Source organism: Sphaeramia orbicularis, chromosome 16 (genome assembly GCF_902148855.1).
Source record: "Sphaeramia orbicularis chromosome 16, fSphaOr1.1, whole genome shotgun sequence".
Taxonomy (NCBI): Eukaryota; Metazoa; Chordata; class Actinopteri; order Kurtiformes; family Apogonidae; genus Sphaeramia; species Sphaeramia orbicularis.
The window spans coordinates 56636176-56658912 of NC_043972.1; the positions used below are offsets into that span (position 1 = coordinate 56636176).

The following is a 22737-nucleotide window of genomic DNA, read 5'->3' on the forward strand; positions in this document are numbered from 1 at the left end:
TGGATGAAAAATACAGAGGACAAATGTTACAGGTATACACTCAAACTATCTGCATGGTTTACATTGAACCATCTGTGCCTCATTAGAACCACATAATTTTAATAACACAACTATATTTTCACACTTATTTATGTATATTTCATTCATTATCATATTGAGCATATATTCTCTAGCACATATTGTACAAATTTCTGTTTTAATTGGGTCTTAATAGAATGTTTTAATATATATATTTGGTATAAATATTCACAGCTATATATGTTTGTATATTTACAGCTTTATATACACTGCCCAGCCAAAAAAAAAAAAAAAAGCCCCATATGTAATATTTGACTGCACCTCCTTTGGTTTGGATTACAGGAGACATTCACTGTCACATCTTTTTTTTTTTTACCACATAATGCTTATGTAGCATCACAATAAGGTTCATAATATTTGTTCCATCCACAGTTGCATTCATTTTGGATTATTGATGATGGAGAATCGGACGGCTGCATCAAGTCTTCATCACATCCCAAATTAGAGTCTGGACTTTATGGAGGCGAATCCATGTGTGAAAAATGATGTCTGATTCTCCCTGAACCATTCTGTCACAAGCCTGATGATCCTGATCAGTCCAGTCATTGTCCAATCTGTAGGACATTAAAGATATGCATCTGCAGATTTCACACAGTTTGAGTTCAGTCAAAGTATATGGAAGCCATGTTGTTGACAGTCTATGATCCAACAGCAGAAGGATGAGGAGAACTCCAACCTTCACACAAACAGAGTCATCCTCCCAGTGCTGTGTGGAGGACACATGTCAACATTCAACTCCAGACTGGAATCTGTGCTACACACAATATTTCACACTCCTTCATCACCATAACCTGTTGGAAAACAGTCAGACAATGCAAGAAACTAAACATAAGCAAGTCTATGTTTTAATCAGACTGAAGAAACACCCAGTGATGCACATGATAACACATCAAATCAAGACAAAGTCACATTTCACTGATAACAACTTTTAGGTTTCTCTTCAAATCCACCTTTGTTTTCTTTCTACATTAAAACAAAGAAAAAGAAGAGGTAGTCACTGAAATGTAACAGAATAAACACATCTGTTCAGGACCAGATTAAGCAGACAGACTAAATTAACTAGTTAGGTCATCGACAGGACATTTTCAAAACAACCAATATTTGATGGTTTCTCCTTAACAGATGTGTTTCCTGTATGAGACCAGAACAGAACAGATAATAACACAGATATTGAAAGATGATGAAAAATGTCAGGTTCTCTCCAGTGTTGGCAGATTCTTTAAATAGTTACACAATCACAAAACACTGCAAAACTTATTTAGTTTGGTCATTGAAAGTAAAGTAAAACCAATTCAATGTATTATTATTATTATTATTATTATTATTATTATTATTATTATTATTATTATTATTATTATCAGGGCCTGAGTGCTGAGAACCGGCTGCAAAGGCCCTACTGTACATTAGGGATGTAACGGTACAGGTTATCCACGGTTCAGTACGATCAAAATAAACCATCTATTGTAAATGTGTTTATTTGGATTAAAGCTAAAAGATAGTCAGGGTCAATTTTGTGAAGAAAAAACTGCCAATATATTATCAACTTAGTAGCATCAATGCCAATTTCCTCTGCACCATAAGTAGTGGGGGTACCTCCAACTGAGGGGGGAATTAAAACAAATAAATAAATAAAAATCATGCAAAAATAATGGAAATTAATACGAACAGCAAATTTATAATGAAATGACAGCAGCTTTCATGTAAAAAAAATAAATAAATAAAAAAAATTCAGAAGTTTTATTTTAGCAGTTATTTCATGGTCTGTGCTTTGATGGTACTTCACCTCCAGTACCATGGAGCTGATGTGTTAAATATCCATCGTGGAAGTTGTTTCAGAATAAAGCTGTTCATTCTAGTGTAAGATGTTATGAAAACAGAAAGTCACAGTTTGACAAAAAATAATGAAATAAAATAAGAAACACTCAAAAACACAACCTGGTGCACATATGATCTAAAAATGAGCAGGAATTTCACTAAACATGTCACATATCTGAATCTATTTTCAGTCCAAAAGGAGCAGATTTGATGAGGATTTAATGCTTTTTTCAACCGCCCTCATAATGAAACCAGTCTCTGCCAAACCACCGTCAACTGGTTTTCATCATTTCTTTTGGGTAGGATGGAGTACGTCAGCCTGGGAAACACCAAGTCCCAAACAGCACCAGTCACCTGTGGGGTCCCCCAGGGTTCTGTCCTCAGCCCGCTTCTCTTCATCATATACATCCTTCCTCTGGGCTGTGTCATCAGCCGTCACGGTTTCTCTTTTCACTGTTATGCTGATGACATGGAATTCTACCTCAAAACCCACCCCAACCCCTCTCCCCCCTTATCATCTGTACCATCGTCCTCCACATCCCTCCCCTCACTCTCCACTCTCACCACCTGCCTTGAGGAGACAAAGGCATGGATGAATCACAACTTCCTCCATCTTAACAGGGACAAAACTGAAGCCATCCTGATTGGTACCCCCCATCAGGTCCAGTCCTCCTCCATACCCTCCATCTCTTTCTCTAACCAGACCATACCACTCTCAACCTGTGTAACAAACCTTGGTGTGAAACTGGACCCACACCTTACATTCAAAAATCACATCAAACACCTGTTTAAAACCTGCTTTTTTCACCTTAAGAACATCTCCAAACTCTGCCCCTCTCTCAGTGTTTCAGATACAGAAAAGCTTGTCCACGCCTTTGTTTCCTCAAGGCTCGACTACTGTAATGCCCTTCTCGGTGGGATCCCCAAAAAACTCCTGCAAAAACTTCAGTCCATTCAAAACAGTGCTGCCAGAATTCTCAAACAGATACTCATAAGACCGCCCTCATCACCTTCAAGTGCCTCCACAATAATACTCCCAACTACCTCAAGGATCTTCTCACACCTCCACCCGTAGTCTCCGGCCCCACAGCACCAACCTCCTCCTCCCCCCCAGAACTAAACTTCAGACCATGGGCGACAAGGCCTTCTCCTCTGCCGCGCCCCATATGTGGAACTCCCTCCCTGACCACCTAAGAGCTCCTCAGTCCCTAGACTCCTTCAGAAAGGGGCTAAAAACATTCCTGTTTAGACAGGCTTTTAATGGACCACCATGATGCTCTCTTCTATTCGCCTAGTCTTTTATTCCTGATACAGTATTTTTATTTTTATTCTTTTATTTTTTTTGGACTGTCTTTTCTCTGTAGCACTTTGAGATTCTGTTAAATGGAAAGTGTTTTAAAAATGCAATTTATTATCACTATTATTATTTTTTTTCTCAACATACGTGTCTGTAAAAACACTCAGTTTGAATTGTTGATGGAATAAATGAACATAAATGAAAAGTACTAGTATGTTCTGACACTTTCTGATGTGAATAAACTGATAATGACAAGTGTAATGTTGGAACTGTGATCAGTATCAGGTGGAGAACACAGGCTGGGATGAGAAATATATGAAATGGTGGGTTTGTTTTTATTTTATCAGGAGAAAAAAACTTTGGATTAGAGTCAGAAAAAAACTGGAAATGAGGTTTTTACTCCATTTAATAATAATTATAATGAATTTTGTAATGAATCCTAATGTTTTTTCACTGTAAATGTCAATGTAATGTAAATCAGACTCAGATTTATGGTAATTCTTCATTTGAGCAACAAAATAACATGTTACACAAACTCTGGACATGAATGAATGAATGGATGAATGGATGAACATGAACATTTTACAGCTGAAAGATGCTGAAGTATCTTGAAACAGATGGAAATAACACTAACAACCCTTTACGGTTAAAATACCGTAATTGTACAAAGGATAAAGTTATAATATTAGGAAAAAAATAGAATTTTATGAGTAAAGAGTCAAAATTCTTTCCAACTTTCAGCCCAAAAGATGAATTGAATGCAGATGTGGAGGCTATTATCCAGATATTTCCACCTCTTTATGACTTTTCTCCAAACATTATGTCTTTATTCTGTAAATACGGTCCTTTAAAGTAATGGTCATTTTCAGCCTAAAGCCATAATCCTCTCACTTTGTAAAAACACTGATAGATGAGTTATTGTGAAGACATCGTCTCCGTTAGTGATTTCTTCAAACATCTTCCCTGAAACTATTGGTCAGATTTCTTTCATTTTTTTTTTTTTTTTTTTTTTTGTATCTTCTTTGGGACAATGTTTACAAAGTTTGATCACAGTTTAGAAAAATGTAGATTTTTCAAATATTCTAAATGTTCCTTTCCTTCTAATGGTCCATATTTTGATGGTTTCTAACATGTAAATGGTTCCAGATATCAGTCTAGTTCCTACTGATCACTGATAGAAGTCATATCTGGACTGTGATTGGATGAGTTGAGTTCTCCTCCAGTGAAAGTCCCGCCCACTTCTATAGTTAGATTGATGTGCATCCAGACCACAGGACTGGAACATACAGACAGAACCTGACAACCTCACACATTCAACTGGGGATTGATTCTGGATAGTCCAGTTCCACTGTATTAACAAGAAATCACATATTCACAATCATTTCATGACAAGAGGAAAAATACTTTATTCCAACATTATGGGCAGCAGTGTTCTAGCATCAGAACCTCTAAGTAATGACCACTGCAACTGAAAAATAGAACAAAACAATCAGCAGGGACTAAATAAGCAACAGGAAGAAAAATATAATGAAATAATCACCAAGATTTACAAAAATTAACAAAATAATCAAAATAAATGAAGAAAATGAAAACACGGGACAAATAATTCATCATAATTAAGTAAACACTAAAAATTAATGAAAATGTAAAAAATGAGCAAAAAAATAAATAAATAATTGTCATCCATCCATCCATCCATCCATTCTCTTCCGCTTATCCGGGGCTGGGTTGCGGGGGTAACAGTCTAAGCAGGGATGCCCAGACTTCCCTCTCCCCAGACTCCTCCTCCAGCTCTTCCGGGGGGATCCCGAGGCGTTCCCAGGCCAGCCGAGAGACATAGTCTCTCCAACGTGTCCTGGGTCTTCCCCGAGGTCTCCTCCCGGTGGGACATGCCTGGAACACCTCCCCAGGGAGGCGTCCAGGAGGCATCCGAAACAGATGCCCGAGCCACCTCAGCTGGCCCCTCTCGACGCGAAGGAGCAGCGGCTCTACTCCAAGCTCCTCCCTGGTGACTGAGCTCTTCACCCTATCCTAAGGGTGCGCCCAGCCACCCGACGGAGGAAACTCATTTCGACCGCTTGTATCCGGGATCTTGTCCTTTCGGTCATGACCCAAAGCTCATGACCATAGGTGAGGGTAGGAACGTAGATTGACCGGTAAATCGAGAGCTTTGCCTCTCGGCTCAGCTCCTTCTTTACCACAACCGACCGGTACAGCGACCGCATCACTGCAGACGCTGCACCGATCCGTCTGTCAATCTCACGCTCCATCCTTCCCTCACTCGTGAACAAGACCCCGAGATACTTAAACTCCTCCACTTGGGGCAAAGACTCCCCGCCGACCCGGAGAGGGCAAACCACCTTTTTCCGGTCGAGAACCATGGCCTCGGATTTGGAGGTGTTGATCCTCATCCCGCTCGCTTCACACTCGGCTGCAAACCGCCCCAGTGCACGCTGAAGGTCCAGGTTCGATGAGGCCAACAGGACAACATCATCCGCAAAAAGCAGAGATGAAATCCTGTGGTCCCCAAACCGGACCCCCTCCGGCCCTTGGCTGCGCCTAGAAATTCTGTCCATAAAAAATTATGAACAGAACCGGTGACAAAGGGCAGCCCTGCCGGAGTCCAACATGCACCTGGAACAGGTCTGACTTACTGCCGGCAATGCGAACCAGGCTCCTGCTTCGGTCATACAAGGACCGGACTGCCCTTAGCAAAGGGCCCCGGACCCCATACTCCTGAAGCACCCCCCACAAGATACCACGAGGGACACGGTCGAACGCCTTCTCCAGATCCACAAAACACATGTGGACTGGTTGGGCGAACTCCCATGAACCCTCGAGCACCCGATGGAGAGTATGGAGCTGGTCCAGTGTTCCACGACCAGGACGAAAACCGCATTGTTCCTCCTGGATCCGAGGTTCGACTATCGGTCGGATCCTCCTCTCCAGTACCCTGGAATAGACTTTCCCCGGGAGGCTGAGGAGTGTGATCCCCCTATAGTTGGAGCACATCCTCCGGTCCCCTTTCTTAAAAAGGAGAACCACCACCCCGGTCTGCCAATCCAGAGGTACTGTCCCCGACTGCCACGCGATGTTACAGAGACGTGTCAACCAAGACAGTCCCTGCACATCCAGAGACTTAAGGTACTCAGGGCGAATCTCATCCACCCCTGGTGCCCTGCCACCGAGGAGCTTGCCAACCACCTCGGTGACTTCAGCTTGGGTGATGGACGAGTCCACCTCTGAGACCTCAGCCTCTGCTTCTTCTATGGAAGACGTGGCAGTGGGATTGAGGAGATCCTCGAAGTATTCCTTCCACCGCCCGACAACATCCCCAGTCGAGGTCAGCAGCTCCCCACTTCCACTGTAAACAGTGTTGGTGGCGCACTGCTTTCCCCTCCTGAGGCGCCGGATGGTTTGCCAGAATTTCCTCGAGGCCGACCGATAGTCCTCCTCCATGGCCTCCCCAAACTCCACCCAGACCCGAGTTTTTGCCTCCACAACCGCCTGGGCTGCAGCACGCTTGGCCTTCTGGTACCCATCAGCTGCCTCGGGAGTCCCACGGGCCAACAAGGCCCGATAAGACTCCTTCTTCAGCTTGACGGCATCCCTTACTTCCGGGGTCCACCACCGGGTTCGGGGATTGCCACCACGACAGGCACTGGAGACCTTGCGACCACAGCTCCGAGCAGCCGCTTCGACAATGGAGGTGGAGAACATGGTCCACTCGGACTCAATGTCCCCAGCCTCCCCCGGGATCTGGGAGAAGCTCTCCCGGAGGTGGGAGTTGAAAACCACACTGACATCGGGTTCCGCCAGACGTTCCCAACAGACCCTCACAACACGTTTGGGCCTGCCGAGTCGGTCCGGTTTCCTCCTTCGCCAGCGGATCCAACTCACCACCAGGTGGTGATCGGTTGACAGCTCTGCCCCTCTCTTCACCCGATAATAATAATAATTGTCATAATGTATCAAAATGAAAAATAGCAAAACAATAAAATGGAAACATGGAGGGAACAAAGGACAAAGTAACAAATGAAGAAAATGAAACAAAACAAGCAAAAGGAAAAAAATGAAAAAAATGTAAAAAAAAATTAAATGAACAAAATATTCAGCTAAATGAAGAAAAATATAACAATTGAATCCTCAAAATGTACAAAAATTAAAATAACTGCCAAAGTGAATTTAAAATGAAAAAAGAAAACCCAAAATGATCAGTAAATTCAACACAATAATGAACATAAATGAAGAAAAATGAAAACACTGGACAAATAATTCATCATAGTAATGGAAATAAAAAGAATTAAGTAAAATTAACAAAACAAGCATCAGAAATAAACAAAGTAATTGTTGTTGAATTCAGTCTGATTTATGATATTGTTGTTTCTAAATGTTTTGTGTATTTGTAGACGATCAGCTCAGACAGAATTGTGTTAAAATTCAACTGATTTGTCTGAACAATTTCATGTTGTACAAAACACAAATACACAACACATCTACACAACACCTCTACACAACACAACTACACAACTATGCGACACATCTACACAACACATGTACACGACTATACAACACATCTACACAACTATATAACTGATCTACACAACTACACAATACATCTGTACAACTATACAACACATCTAGACAACTAGACAACACATCAACATGACTACACAATAAAACTACACAATGCATCTACACAACTACACAACACAACTGCACAACTATATAACAAATCTACACAATTATACAACACATCTACACAGCTACACAACACATCTGCACAACTATACAACTCAACTACACAACACATCTACACAACTATACAACACAATTACACAACTATACAACACATCTACACAACTATACAACACAACTATACAACTATACAACACATCTACACAACTATACAACAAATCTACACAACTATACAACACATCTACATAACTACACAACACATCTACACAACTATACAACACATCTACACAACTACACAACTCAACTACACAACTACACAATACATCTACACCACTATATAACTCAACTACACAACTATACAACACATCTATACAACTACACAACACAATTATACAGCTATACGAAAGAACTACACAACTCACCTACACAACTATACAACATATCTACACATCTATACAACACATCTACACAACTATACAACTCAACTACATGACTATACAACACATCTACACAACTACGCAACTCAACTACACAACTACACAACACAACTATACAAAAGAACTACACAACTCATCTACACAACTATACAACACATCTATACAACATAACTACATAACTATACAACACAACTATACAAAAGAACTACACAACACATCTACACATCTATACAACTCATCTATACAACTATACAAAACAACTACACAACACGTCTAACCAACTAAGCAACACATCTACACAACTATACAACACATCTACACAACTACACAACACATCTACACACCACACAAACACACTGTGGATCCAGTCCACAGTGTAAATCCTCCAAACAGTGGTTCAGTGAATGTGGTTTTGAAGGTGTAGATGTGGATCAGTTTGTCAGAGGAGACTCTGTAGAAGGACACAGATCCAGCAGGACAGTCCACATACACTGAGACTGTACCAGAGGAGGAGGAGGAGGAGGAGGAGGAGGAGGAGGAGGAGGAGGAGGAGGACTGAGGGAGGACTGTGTATTTGTTTTTATGATAGACAATGTATCCATATTCATTACAGATCAGACTCCAGGACTGATCATTTCCTCCAAATGCACAGTCTCCACTGTCACCTTTCCCTCTGATTCCTCTGTAAGTCACTGATATATAAACCTGTCCACTCCACTGGACCTCCCAGTAACAGCAACCAGTCAGACCAGTTGAACACATCAGCTGTTCCCAGTTCTCAAATCTGTCCTGATGATCAGGATATGACTGAACCTCCTCCACTCGTTCCACCTTCTTGTTGTTTTCAGACAGTTTGAGTTTTTCGTTCGCTGTTTGGATCCAGGGTGAGTTCACAGAAATCTGATGGACAGAAGAAAACACAAAACAGCTGCAGTAATTGATCAGTGATCAGCTGATTTGACTTCAGGGAGTGACTAGAGAATGACTTGTTTGTAATTGTGTCCCTGGTTCACACACTGTTACTGTGACACAAATGACCATATGTTGGATTGGTGATGTGTGTGTTTTATAGCTGTAAGCTAGCTGCTAGCTGTGCAGTCACAAGGAAAGACGCCGCATTAGTTGGAATATAAAACCACAGTTACACAACCTCACCTGGTACCACATTACAAACACTAATACGCAACAAAAATAATTAAAAACTGAACACACTAATCAGTCAAATTAACCATCAATCAGTAAAACGAATGAAAATGAACAAAAGACTACATTGTGACAGTGACAGCGTGGCAGACAAGTCACCAGTGAACTGAGAAGAGAGGATTAACCTCACCTTCTACCAGGTTTGAACCACTATTCCATTGTTTTGTTGACCTAAGAATCAACTATTATGGATGTATGTGTGGACTGCAAACTGGCCTACTCACAGTTGAAGGATGACATTTCTCAACTGAAATCTGAGCTCCGGAAAAGGGATGAGATGATCGGAGAGTTCGCTTCCGTAGCCGCTGCTCAGTCAAAGCATATCTCACATAAGCAGGCATCCGCTCTAGCTGCTTCAACAGCCTGACTACCCTCCTTCTTGGTGTCCCAGATGGTGTCGGACTCTGCGACGACTCTCCCCTGGGTGTCCTCGATGAATGCTGGGGCCTTACTGGCACACCCGGAGGGTCCGGCGGCAGAGGAGAATCAGTCCATCGGGCCTGAATCAGACGCAGGGGCAATGAGCGCCATCGCCGCTGCATGGGACCAGGCCGCTACAACGCCACTGCCGACCACCCCAACGCCACCAATAGATCCGTGGGCTCAGGCCGGAACCAGGCCGAAGGCTCCGCTTCACAGCTCCACACCGAACCGGGATGACCCAGGGCATCGGCCGTCCTGGACAGAGGTGGTGTGCCGCTGCAAAAAGAGGGATTCAGGTGGGAAGTCACTTTTCCCACCCCTTGGTCTCTCCAATTGCTTTGCTACCCTGCAGGATTTGGCTCCGGTTCATCCTGACGAGGCCCCTTAAGCCCTGATTTCATCTGGTCTGGACCCACCAAAGTCAGCGGCTCCTCCCGGCGCTGCCGCTATTTCACCTCCGTTTGCCGCCGGGCTCCCTTCATCCCGAGTTTGTCCACTGGCTGCCACCGAGCTTTCTCCACCTCCAACGGTGGCTCCTCCATCTGCGGACGCTGCTCCGCTTACTTCGGCGGGTCCACCACCAGCGCCCAGGGCACCTCGCCCACTCACTCCTCCCAGGTCCATCCTAACTCCTGCAGCCAGTCCTGGTTGGACTGCTCGCCGATCCTCCACAGGCAGGGACCCCTGCAGAATGCTGAAGGAGGCTGTCCTGTGGTGTTTAGGGGAGCTTCATTGAGCCTCCCCGGCTGCACACACCTGTCTGTCCACACAGACCGGTCCAGCCACAGCAGCAGCGGCAGAGGGAATTGAACCCCCTCTGTCCGCTTCGGTCAGTCCACCTCCACCCGCATCCTCATCGCCATGTCCCCTCTTTCCCCCAAACACGTTAATTATCGGTGACTCCATTACCAGGAACATCCGCTTCTTTAATGTGGTCTCTCACTGTCTTCCTGGTGCCACCGTGCCCATTGTCCTGGACAAACTCCTCTCCCTTTTGCCTTCACTGCCCAGATCTATTCACAGAGTTGTGGTGCATGTGGGGACAAACAACACAACCCACCAGGAGTCGGAGTGCACCAAAAACAATTTTAACCTCCTCTTTGACGTTTTAAAGGACTGTGGAAAGCCTGTTTTTATTTCTGGGCCAATTCCAACTTTTGGTCGCGGAGCTGGTCATTTTGGCAGACTCCTCAGCCTTCACACCTGGCTCCTGACCGCCTGCAGGAAGCACAACTTTGGTTTTATTGATAGTTTTAACTTGTTCTGGGAGCGCCCCTAACTTTTTGGCAGAGATGGTATCCATCCAAACAGACAAGGCAGCCAAATGTTGTTAACTAACCTACAATACACTATGCAGCACCCACAAGACTGACTAATTACACAGGAAACCCACCACCCTCCCTTCCTTCCTCAACAATGACTCCAACCCCTGTTCCCTGTCACAGCTCCCCCCACTGCCCCCTTGCATTATCACACCCCCACCAAGTGGAAATCCCACAGTCAGCCCTCACCTCTGCACCCTGCCCATGGCCCACAGACAGTACATCACTTCCAACCAACATACCCACCATCATTTCATATCGAAGGCAAACCACTCGTCCACCATCACACCCTTCAGCTGCAAACTTAAAAAACCTGATTTTACTACCTCGGCAACACATGTTAACTCCCACACCATCTTTTACGCCAGTACATTTGGGCCTTTTAAATATTAGATCTTTAAACAATAAATCCTTTTTATGTCATGATTTTATTACTTTTAATAAATTAGACTTTTTTATAATCACTGAGACCTGGCTTTCTGAAGGTGACCGCAGCCCCCTCATCAAAGCAACCCCCCCTGATTTTGCATACCTTCACCCACCCCAGCTGACAGGCAGGGGAGGGGGCGTTGCTGTCATCTTCAGAAAGGTTTTTAAATGCTGCCCCATCCCTCAGACTGATTTTACCGCATTTAAACACCTTGGTTTTAAAACAGATTCTAAATGCCCAGTTTTAATTTTAATCATCTACAGACCACCCAGGCCAAACAATGTTTTTATACGAGAGTTAAGAGTTTGCTGAGCTAGTATCTGGTTTTATCTGGTTTTATTTCAAAGTCTGATAAAATTCTAATTTTAGGTGATTTTAACATACATGTGTGCTGCCCTGCTCAGTCTCTTGTTTCTGATTTTATGGATCCATTGGACTCTTTTAATCTCACACAGATCATACAAGCACCCACACACTCAAAAGGTCACACACTTGATCTCGTTATTCATCTCGGTCTCAAGCCTGACAACCTCGAGCTTAAGAATATCTGTGTCTCGGACCATAAAGGAATTTTATTTAATGTAATCTTATCCAACCACCTTTTAGTCACTATTTACCCCTTCGTTGTCGTGCTTTTAACTATGTGTCCGCCAGTCAGTTTTCTGAACTTTTTAATTGTGGTTTTTTAACTGCTTTTAATCCTAATTTTAACATAGAGGAGCTGGTATCCCATTTTAACCAAATCTGCCAGACTGTTCTGGACTCTGTCGCTCCATTCAAAGTTAAAAAATCCCAGAGTTCACCACAGCCCTGGCTAAATGAGTCCACTGCTAAATTGAAAAGAGACTGTAGGAGAAAAGAAAGAAAATGGAAGAAAACAGGCCTGCATGTCTTTTTAGAAATTTGGAAAGTTGCAACAAAAATTATCAAAAAGCAGTTAAGGAAGCAAGAGCACATTTTTACTCAAACTCAATTTTAGCGAATCGTTCTAACCCCAGAATTTTATTCAAGGTCATGGATTCTATCATTACCCCTTCCCCTCGTCATTTTACTGACTCCTCACAAGACATGTGTGAGGAGTTTTTAAAATTCTTTTTTAACAAAATTAAAAACATAAGACAACAGATCACCCCCCCCAGATCGCATTTTAGACACAGGTGGGGAAATTTTTGGTTATTTTTAAAAATTTTGAACCAATTTCACCGTCATTTTAACTGAAATAATCTCTCACATGAAATCAGCTTCGTGCAGCCTTGATGCCATTCCCACTAAATTTCTTAAAGAGGTTTTAGACACAGTTGGACCCAGTATTTTATCAATCATTAACAACTCTTTATTACAAGGCACTGTCCCCCCTTCTTTTAAACATGCTGTGGTTCAACCCCTTTTAAAGAAACCAAACCAGGATCCGTCTGATCTTAATAATTTTAGACCAATTTCTAAACTCCCATTTTTATCTAAAGTTTTAGAGGAAGTGGTTTCAACCCAGCTTTTAGCTTTTATGTCTCATAACAATCTCTTTCAGTCTGTCTTTCAGTCTGGTTTTAGACCTTTGCATAGCACGGAAAGAGCCCTCCTCAATGTCACCAATGACCTTCTTTTAGCAGCTGAGAGAGGAGAGAGCGCTGTTTTAATTCTTTTAGAACTCAGTGCCGCCTTTGACACTGTAGATCATGATATTTTAATTGAACGTCTTAGAACCTGGGTTGGCATCAGAGATAATGCACTTAACTGGTTTTATTCCTACCTTTTAGATAGAATCCTTGTGGTCACCATAGGCAACCACACATCCTCCAAAACCCAGATTGCCTATGGTGTACCACAGGGTTCAGTTTTAGGTCCAATTTTATTTTCTATTTACATGCTCCCACTCGGTGAGATTTTTAAATGCCACAACGTCTCTTTCTATTGCTACGTGGATGACACACAGATATACCTGCCCCTGAGACCGGATGACCCGAGAAACCTAGCTGCTGTGTCTGACTGCCTCAATGATGTAAACTGTTGGATGGCCCAGAACTTCCTTCAATTAAACAACTCCAAATCAGAAATCATACTGTTCAGTCCACCAAAATCCACCACTGCCAAAAAAAAAATAGCCTTGGTCCTCTCTCCTCAAACATCACACCCACTGCAAGAAATCTTGGGGTGATATTTGATTCAGACCTCACATTCCAACTTCACATCAATAAAGTTATCCAGTCCTGTTTTTTCCAGCTAAGAACCATTTCAAAAATCAAACCAATAGTCCCACACTCCGACCTGGAAACAGTTATCCATTCATTCATATTCACCAGACTCGATTATTGTAACTCACTTCTGTATGGCATCAGCCAAAAATCATTGTCTCGCCTCCAACTGGAACAGAACGCAGCAGGTCGGCTTCTCACTGGTTTTAACAGTCGAAATCACATAACCCCTATCCTGGCATCCCTCCATTGGCTTCCTGTGTGTTTTAGAATTGATTTAAAGATTTTACTGATCACTTTTAAAGCTCGAATGGGTCTGGCCCCAAGTTATACAGATGAGATGCTAGTTGACTACGAGCCAGTACGCAGCCTTAGATCCTTGGGCAGAGGGCTCCTGGCTGTTCCAAAGTTGAGGCTTAAATCTCAGGGTGACCGGGCCTTTTCCATCAGGGCCCCTCGACTTTGGAACAGCCTGCCCGAGGAGATAAGGCTTGCAGAATCAGTGACATCTTTTAAATCACTTCTTAAAACACATTTTCATAGACTTGCTTTTATGTGATGTCTGTCCCTTTTTATTTTTTAATTTTATTTTTAACTCTTAAATGTGATGTTATCCTGTTTGATTACTACTTTATATTGTCATACATGATGTTGTTTTATCTCATTTATTCATTTTTGCATTGATTTAACAGCATCATGTTACGTTATCCCTGCCCTCTTTACACCGATTCACTTAATTTATTGTATGCACCATATTTTTTGGATTTGTTATACACATCTTTCTTATTGTGTTGCTTCTGTTTTAGTGTTTTTACTTGCTTCTTGTATCCTGCTGTTGTCCCCTCTATCAAAGCACTTTGTAAACTTTGTTTTTAAAGGTGCTATAGAAATAAAGCTATTATTATTATTAAAGTAAATACAAAATCAACACAACTAATAAAACAAAATATAAAATTAATCAGTAAAATTAGCAAAAAATGAAACAAACTGAACAAAATAATCAGAAAAAACGATTTTACAACAACATCGTCAATATGGAAGTTTGTCACTCCCTAATTTTCAGTATTTGTTAAAACTATGAAGGCTGATGTTGAAGGGCTGATTTGTGTTGGAATAATTAAAACTTCTGCATTGGCATACGGTCAGATATGAAAACTGGTCAGGGATTCCGTTTAATGCTTTATTTTCTCTTCAGGTAGATTATTTACAGGTGGAATAGTTCAGGTGATGACATGGATAGGATGATTTTGAATCTTAAACAAAGGGAAACAATAACTGTATTACTAAAACAATTCCAAACATATTCAAGGATATTCAACTAACAATAACACAAAATATAACTCAGTCAGGTATGCATCCATCCAGTCTGTGCATTTAAGTCTGATTCTTCTTCAGGCCGCATGCTCTACATCAGACAAAGGGAAAAGAGGATGGTCTGGGCCTGATCCTTCCTCTTAAATGGTTGGGTGTGGCCTGATAGGTGAGGTGAGGTCCTGCCCCTCCTCAACCAGGAAGTGGAGTTTTTAACAGTATTATTATTGGGCTTCCAATGTTGTATTGGAAGGAATCTCCATCTAATGACACTTCACCAAAATGGTTGCAAATGGAAAAATTCTCCTGCCCTCAAACGTCTTTATACTCATTACTGTGCTCAAAACTCCCTCTTTTGGAATCGATATCTAAGTTAACCTCAAATCTGATTGTGAAACACTCTTTTAAGATTTGGACACAGTTTAGACAAGCTCTCTCTCTTAGTGACCTGCCCACTTGTGCTCCAATAGCAAAAAACAATCAATTTAGGCCATCAATCATAGACACAGCTTTCAAAGAATGGACCAAAAGAGGAATTACTAGAATAGAAAACCTATTTATTGACACTAAATTTGCATCTTTTGATTAGTTAATGCTAAAATTTCGCATTCCTAGGTCTCACTTCTTTAGGTTTTTGCAACTTCACAATTTCATAATGGCATCATTCACTCACTTCTCATCACAGCCACCCCATTCCCTATTAGATACCATTCTGATAGTTAATCAAGGCTCCAAAGGGACCATTGGGAAAGTCTATTCCCTACTAAATACATATAATTTGGAACCTCTGATATCATTAAAAAAACAATGGGAAGAAGACTTGGGGCTAGAACTCCCTGAGGAGACTTGGGGAAAGGCTTTAGACAGAATACATTCCTCTTCAATCTGTTTACGGCACACAGTTATTCAATTTAAGGTTGTACATCGCCTCCACTGGTCGAAAGTGAGACTAGCAAGGATTATACCTAGCTTTGATCCCATCTGTGATTGATGTAAACAAACACCAGCCACCCTTTCACATACATTCTGGTTCTGTTCAAAATTAGATCATTTCTGGCATCCAATATTTAAAACCCTCTCAGATGTTTTACAGACATGTATAGAGCCCTCTGCCATTACTGTGATATTCAGAATAAATTCACAAACCATTCATCACAACCAACATGTAAAGAATATGATAGCCTTCGCCTCTCTCATTGCCAGACGATTAATACTTCGTCGGTGGAAGGAGAAACACCCTCCAACCTTTAAGATGTGGATTAGTGACCTTTTACACCACCTGACACTAGAGAAAGTCCGCTATTGTACTGGAGGGTGTGTTCAGAAATTCTAAGTAAGATGGACCCTTTATTATAGAGAAATTAAAGCCAATCAGCTAAATGGAGGTGTCTGGGGAGAGGGAAGTCTGGGCATCCCTGCTTAGACTGTTACCCCCGTTACGCCCCGGATAAGCGGAAGAGAATGGATGGATGGATGGCTAAATGGTACAGTGACCCTTTTTTAAATTCTTCTTCTTCTTGTTGTTATTATTATTATTATTATTAATTAATTAATTAATTCATTCATTCATTCATTCATTCATTAATTAATTAATGTATTTTGGGGTGGAGTTCTGTTGGAGCATGGGCAGGAAGTGGGGGGTGGGGACTGTTCTTGTCTGTATTAATTCATGTCTGAAAAACAATTCTGTAGAGTCCCTGCATAAATACCAATAAAAAGACTTTGGGCAAAAAAAAGAAAAAAAAAAAAGAATGGATGTCAGCTGCTTCTTGGGGGCTGAGCCCCCCCCACCCCCCCCAAAGGTCAGATCCTAGAAACGCCCCTGAAGGAACATAAAAGAAAAATGAAAACACTAGAAAAATAATCCTTCATAATGATGGAAATAAAAAGAATTAAGTAAAATAAATTAAACAAGCGTCAAAAATACACAACATAATTGTTTTTGAATTAAGTCTGATTTATGTTATTGGTGTTTCTAAATGTTCCGTCTATTTGTAGATGATCAGCTCAGACAGAATTGTGTTAAAATTCAACTGATTTGTCTTGAACAATGTCATGTTGTACAAAACAACCCTAACCCTAACTACACAACTACACGATACAACACATCTACACAACACATCTACACAATGCATCTACACAGTTACACAACTGTACAAAACAACTACACAACTATAAAACCTATCTACATAACTACACAACACATCGACACAACCATACAACACAATTACACAACTATAAAGCACATCTACACAACTATACAACACAACTACACATCACAAAGAGACACTGAGGATCCAGTCCACAGTGTAAATCCTCCAAACAGTGGTTCAGTGAATGTGGTTTTGAAGGTGTAGATGTGGATCAGTTTGTCAGAGGAGACTGTGTAGGACACAGATCCAGCAGGACAGTCCACATACACTGAGACTGTACCAGAGGAGGAGGAGGACTGAGGGAGGTCTGTGTATTTCTTATTATGATAGACACCGTATCCACCTTCATAACAGATCAGACTCCAGGACTGATCATTTCCTCCAAACACACAGTCTCTACTCTTTCCTTTCCTTCTGATTCCTCTGTAAGTCACTGATATATCAACATTTCCACTCAACTGGACCTCCCAGTAACAGCGACCAGTCAGACCAGTTGAACACATCAGCTGTTCCCAGTTCTCAAATCTGTCCTGATGATCAGGATATGACTGAACCTCCTCCACTCGTTCCACCTTCTTGTTGTTTTCAGACAGTTTGAGTTTTTCATTCGCTGTGTTTGGATCCAGGGTGAGTTCACAGAAATCTGATGGACAGAAGAAAACACAAAACAGCTGCAGTAATTGATCAGTGATCAGCTTGATTTGACTTTAGGGGAAAGACTAGAGAATGATTTGTCATTTGTAATTGTGTCCCTGGTTCACACACTGTTACTGTGACACAAATGACCATATGTTGGATTGGTGATGTGTGTGTTTTACAGCTGTAAGCTAGCTGCTAGCTGTGCAGTCACAAGGAAAGACGCCACATTAGTTAGAATATAAAACCAGTTACACAACCTCACCTGGTACCACATTACAAACACTAATACTCAACAAAAGGAATAAAAACTAAAGATACTAATCAGTCAAATTAATCATCAATCAGTAAAATGAATGAAAATGACCAAAAAAACAAATTAAATACAAAACTAATAAAACAAAATATAAAATTATTCAGCAAAATTAGCAGAAATGAAACAAACTGAACAAAATAATCAGAAAAATGACGAAAATAGTCAAAGAAAATTAATAACATGTTAATTTTGTTGAATATTTAAAGGATGTCCTTTGTAACTTTGCTGTTCTCTCTGTATTTATTTTGTGTTTTATTAATTTTGGTTTAGTTTTCTATTATATTAAACACAAGTACTGATAGTTGTACAAGTTCTAGTAGTTCAACCAAAGACCAAACACAGAAGTCATGAAGTTATCACTGTCACATCTGCTACCAGACGTTAGTCTGGTTTTGTCTGTCTTGTTCGTCTTGTCTGTCATTTCCTGTTTTATTTTGTTAAGTTCTCCTCATGTGTCATGTCTGGTGTCTTTGCTTCCTGTCCCTAATCTGTGTCACCTGTGTGATTACCTGTCCCCGCCCTGATCTGTTCCACCTGTGTCTCATTTTCTTCCCTCCCTCTTGTGTATTTAAGCCCTGTGTTTTCCCCTGTTTGTTGCCAGTTCGAATTTACCTCCGTGCTTTACTTACCAGCGTTTTTTGGATCCTGTCTGTCTGCCTGTTTTTGACCCAGTTTGCCTTTCCTGACTCCTGCTTTTTGCCTAGCCCTTGTCTGTGCCTCAGCCTCCAACGATTCTACGTGTGTTCGACCAATTCGCCTGTTTAACGGTACGTGAGATAGCCTGTTCCCTATGTCCCTTTGCCTTTCCGTCTGCCTGCCCATGTATGACCTGGTTCTGCTACTGACTTTCCTCTGCTTTCCCCTAGTTGGACTCCCGACGTGTTTTACCGGTCCGGACTGTGGGTTTTCGTCTCCGGTCCGGTTTACTAACCCTGAGAAGAACCCGGGACTCTGTGTTCTCAAGATTCTGTTCAATATCACTATCAGAGAATTATCAGTTAACTATGTGTTTAATAAACACTGTAACCTTTTACGTCTGTCTCTGGGTCTTGCATGTGGGTTCAGTTTTTGTAGTCAGACCTTCTCAATCATGAAAATCTTCCACATAAACATGTGACTAAATAAATGCTGATCATGTGATCACATCGATCATGTGTGTTCCAATGCAGATCACTGATGGGTCGCAGCGTCACAGCACTTTAAACCTCCACAGGTTTGAGTTCTGATGGTTTTGGGGAAATTCATGATGGAGACAAATAAAGGTCTGTTCTGAAACGTGTCTGAGTTTTATTTCAGAGAAGCTCTGAGATGTGAGTTGTAGTTGTGGTTTTTCTGTCTAATGTCATGTAGGCAGCAGTCAAGGACAGATAGACAGGAACTGGAATTTACTGACATTTCATTCCAATGGTTCTGTTCAGTCTGTGTCTCCAAGTTCACTGTCAAAAACCTTCTGATCAAAAACAAACTGTATTAGTAATGACCTTTTGCACAGATTTTTAAAAATTTAATCTTTCCCTTTTTCCTAATTGTCCATAAAATCCATAATATTACAGCCTTTATCTAATGGATAATAAATATTTATGGAAGTGATTTGATGTTTTGGTTGAACTTGTTACTGTGACAAACTTTCCTCTTGATCGACTCAGTTGTGTTTTTGACTTTATTTGTTCGTCTTCCACCTTTATCAGACAGCGGCACAAGAACGGCACTAGAATGATCCATAAAGACAGAGGAGGTGTGATTGGCCAATGGTCTGAGGTTCTGAGGACTCGTCCCTCAGGGTGTTTGTGTCATGTGATCCGTGTCCTGACCAATCAGCTGTCAGCTCACCCACTGTCTTCACTGACAGTTGATGTGTTTTCTAATGTGGTACCAGCTCTCACTGTATGTTCAGGTTGGGTTTCAACTGTAATCCAATGGAAATCCACTTACACTTCCTCAGACCTGGTCTCAACCATCGGACTCCACTGGGCTCCAACCTGAAAGGAGGGGGGGGGGGGTCAGATCAGCATTAAACATGGACATTCCATCACTCTGATCCACTCCAGCTTTTCTGTTCACATCCAGTCAATGGTTCCTGTCAGTCCCTTATTGAACGTCTGTATCTGTGACCGTGGTCTGGAACTTCAGTAAAGGATGTGGAATCAGCTGTGACAGAGTGTTCCTGTCAGCTCCACCTGTTCTATCACACATTATCTGTGTGTGCATCAGCTCAGTCCATACCTGACAGTGTCCAGTGTCCAGTGTGGATCCTCCACTAGAGCAGACAGCTCCTGTCCTGAGGCTCCTGGATGGTTGTAGCTCAGGTCTAGCAGTCTGAGATGGGACGGATTGGACTTTAAGGCTGAGACCAGAGAAGAACATCCTTCCTCTGTGATCAGACATCCTGACAGTCTGCAACACAAACATCACACATCATCTGAGGAGGAAAAGAAGTAGCGTCAGCTGTTGGACACAGTTATTCTGTGGATGGATTTCATTCCAAATGGGATTTACCTGGAGCCAGTTTCTATTTGACTGCCTGGGTTCAGGACAAGATCTGAACACAGACTCAGATTAGTCCAGTCCCTGTCCAAAGTCTGGAAAGACCTGATCTTTTATTGTTACTCAGACAAATTTAACTGGATGAAGATTGACTTTGACCAAATAAAGACACAAATGTACAGATATTGGTCCAAAAACATCAAGTGCATAAATGAACATCCTTCACCACCTCCAAATCAAAGGTTCAATGGTTCTTGGGTTCCAGTGTTTGAACAGACAAACCAGTTCCACTCCAGTCCAACCCTCAGACTGTAGACACTTTACTGTCCTTTGTCTCAATGAGTCTAAATCTGTAGATTTAGACTCATTTGGTTCAAATACATCTTCATCCAGTTTAGTTCCTGTTTGTTTCATAGAAATAAAGGAACATGCATGTGTTTCATGTCAGACACTGAACAGCTGGTCTGAAAACCAGGTCAGACTGATCCACTACATGTACATCATGGTTTTAATCATCATCGTTCACACTGGTTGAACAATCCAAACCTGAGAGTCTCCAGTTTACAGTCTGGACTCCTTAGTCCATCTGACAGGATCTTCAGTCCTGAATCCTTCAGGTCCATGTTGTCAAGGTCCAGATGAGTCAGACTAGAATACTGAGATCTGAGAACTGAGGACAGACCTTCACAGCTTCTCTCTGACAGGTTACAGATACTCAACCTGGAGGACACAGATGATATTTGGATTACAATCAGGTCAGGTCTGGACTGAAGGACCATCACAGTCCACATAGATCTCTGTTTGTTCTACAGCTCAGATCCAAATAAAGCTGCATAATTTAGGGACAAACACATTTTTTTTTATTGTAATATTAGTCTGTTTGCTTGTTTATCAAATCAAATGCACAGATGAGTCATTTAACAATGTCAAATCAAACATAAAAACTGGAACTAGTGTAAAAATACCAAAAAGTAGAAACACCTTAATGCTGTTATTTTCATTTTTCCTGTTGTCCACAGTATCTCCATCTGCTCAGTGTCACTAAATCCAAATCATCACCGTAGAACAGAGGTGGAGTTGAACTTCCATTCCCTAATTTTCCATTTGGATCACCATAAATCCTGACCTTTTAGTTGTCGTCTTTTTCCATTTTCTAATTACACAGGTTGATTTAGTGATTACACTTGTGTTTGACTTGATTGTGCAGCTCTAGATCTAATACACCTGCATTTAAACGAGTACAACATGATTTAATAAAACTCACTCAGGACCAAAAGATCAGAAAGAATTGAATTCAGAGTCTAACTTTATCTGACCTGAGAGTCTCCAGTTTACAGTCTGGACTCCTTAGTCCATCTGACAGGATCTTCTGTCCTGAATCCTTCAGGTCCATGTTGTTGAGCTCCAGATGTTTCAGACTACCGGATTGGGATCTGAGAACTGAGGACAGACCTTCACAGCTTCTCTCTGACAGGTTACAGATACTCAACCTGGAGGACACAGATGATGATACGATCAGGTCAGGTCTGGACTGAAGGACCATCACAGTCCACATAGATCTCAGCTCAGGGAGGAACACGATGCTGCTGAGAGTAGGAGTGGTTGGTTGGGTTCCACTACTAGCCTCTATATTTGATTATTTGTCTACTCTTTGTTCATCTCATCGTATGTCTGGTAGGGTTGCAACGACTAGTCGACTAATAGTTGATGGCAAAATCAGTCGATGACTAATTTAGTAGTTAATGGGTCGTTAGTGATGTCATCGTGTGTATCAGGGCTGTGCAGAGAGCTATGAAGGGGCAGGGGTTCAAACTTCCAAAAGGGCACATGAAAACGAATAACCACCAATTACAAAGTTCACATTTAGCAACAAGCAACATTATTAATCCACAGCAAGTCAAAGATTGACCAAATGGTCCAGATCAATGTCCTCAATACTGGGTGT

At 41.6% G+C, this 22737-nt stretch overlaps 4 protein-coding genes and 1 pseudogene across 16 annotated transcripts in view; 2 read left to right on the forward strand and 3 right to left on the reverse strand.

The window, feature by feature from the left end:
* The window catches only part of LOC115435836 (uncharacterized), a 1131008-nt gene that overhangs the window by 320211 nt on the left and 788060 nt on the right, over positions 1-22737 (reverse strand). The gene's annotated exons all lie outside the window — the stretch shown is intronic.
* The window catches only part of LOC115436331 (zinc finger protein 658B-like), a 763626-nt gene that overhangs the window by 85311 nt on the left and 655578 nt on the right, over positions 1-22737 (forward strand). The gene's annotated exons all lie outside the window — the stretch shown is intronic.
* LOC115436291 (zinc finger protein 239-like) overlaps positions 1-22737 on the reverse strand; it is an 887505-nt gene that overhangs the window by 44146 nt on the left and 820622 nt on the right. The window lies entirely within an intron of this gene.
* The window catches only part of LOC115436250 (zinc finger protein 850-like), a 194820-nt pseudogene that overhangs the window by 11700 nt on the left and 160383 nt on the right, over positions 1-22737 (forward strand).
* The window catches only part of LOC115436244 (protein NLRC3-like), a 43590-nt gene continuing 29514 nt past the window's right edge, over positions 8662-22737 (reverse strand). The window contains exons 8-13 of the mRNA XM_030159040.1: positions 22109-22282; positions 21339-21512; positions 20532-20702; positions 20241-20287; positions 17637-17999; positions 8662-8822 (exon numbers count right to left, since the gene is read on the reverse strand). Of these exons, the coding sequence (XP_030014900.1) occupies positions 8662-8822; positions 17637-17999; positions 20241-20287; positions 20532-20702; positions 21339-21512; positions 22109-22282 (1090 nt within the window). The remainder of the gene's footprint in view (positions 8823-17636; positions 18000-20240; positions 20288-20531; positions 20703-21338; positions 21513-22108; positions 22283-22737) is intronic.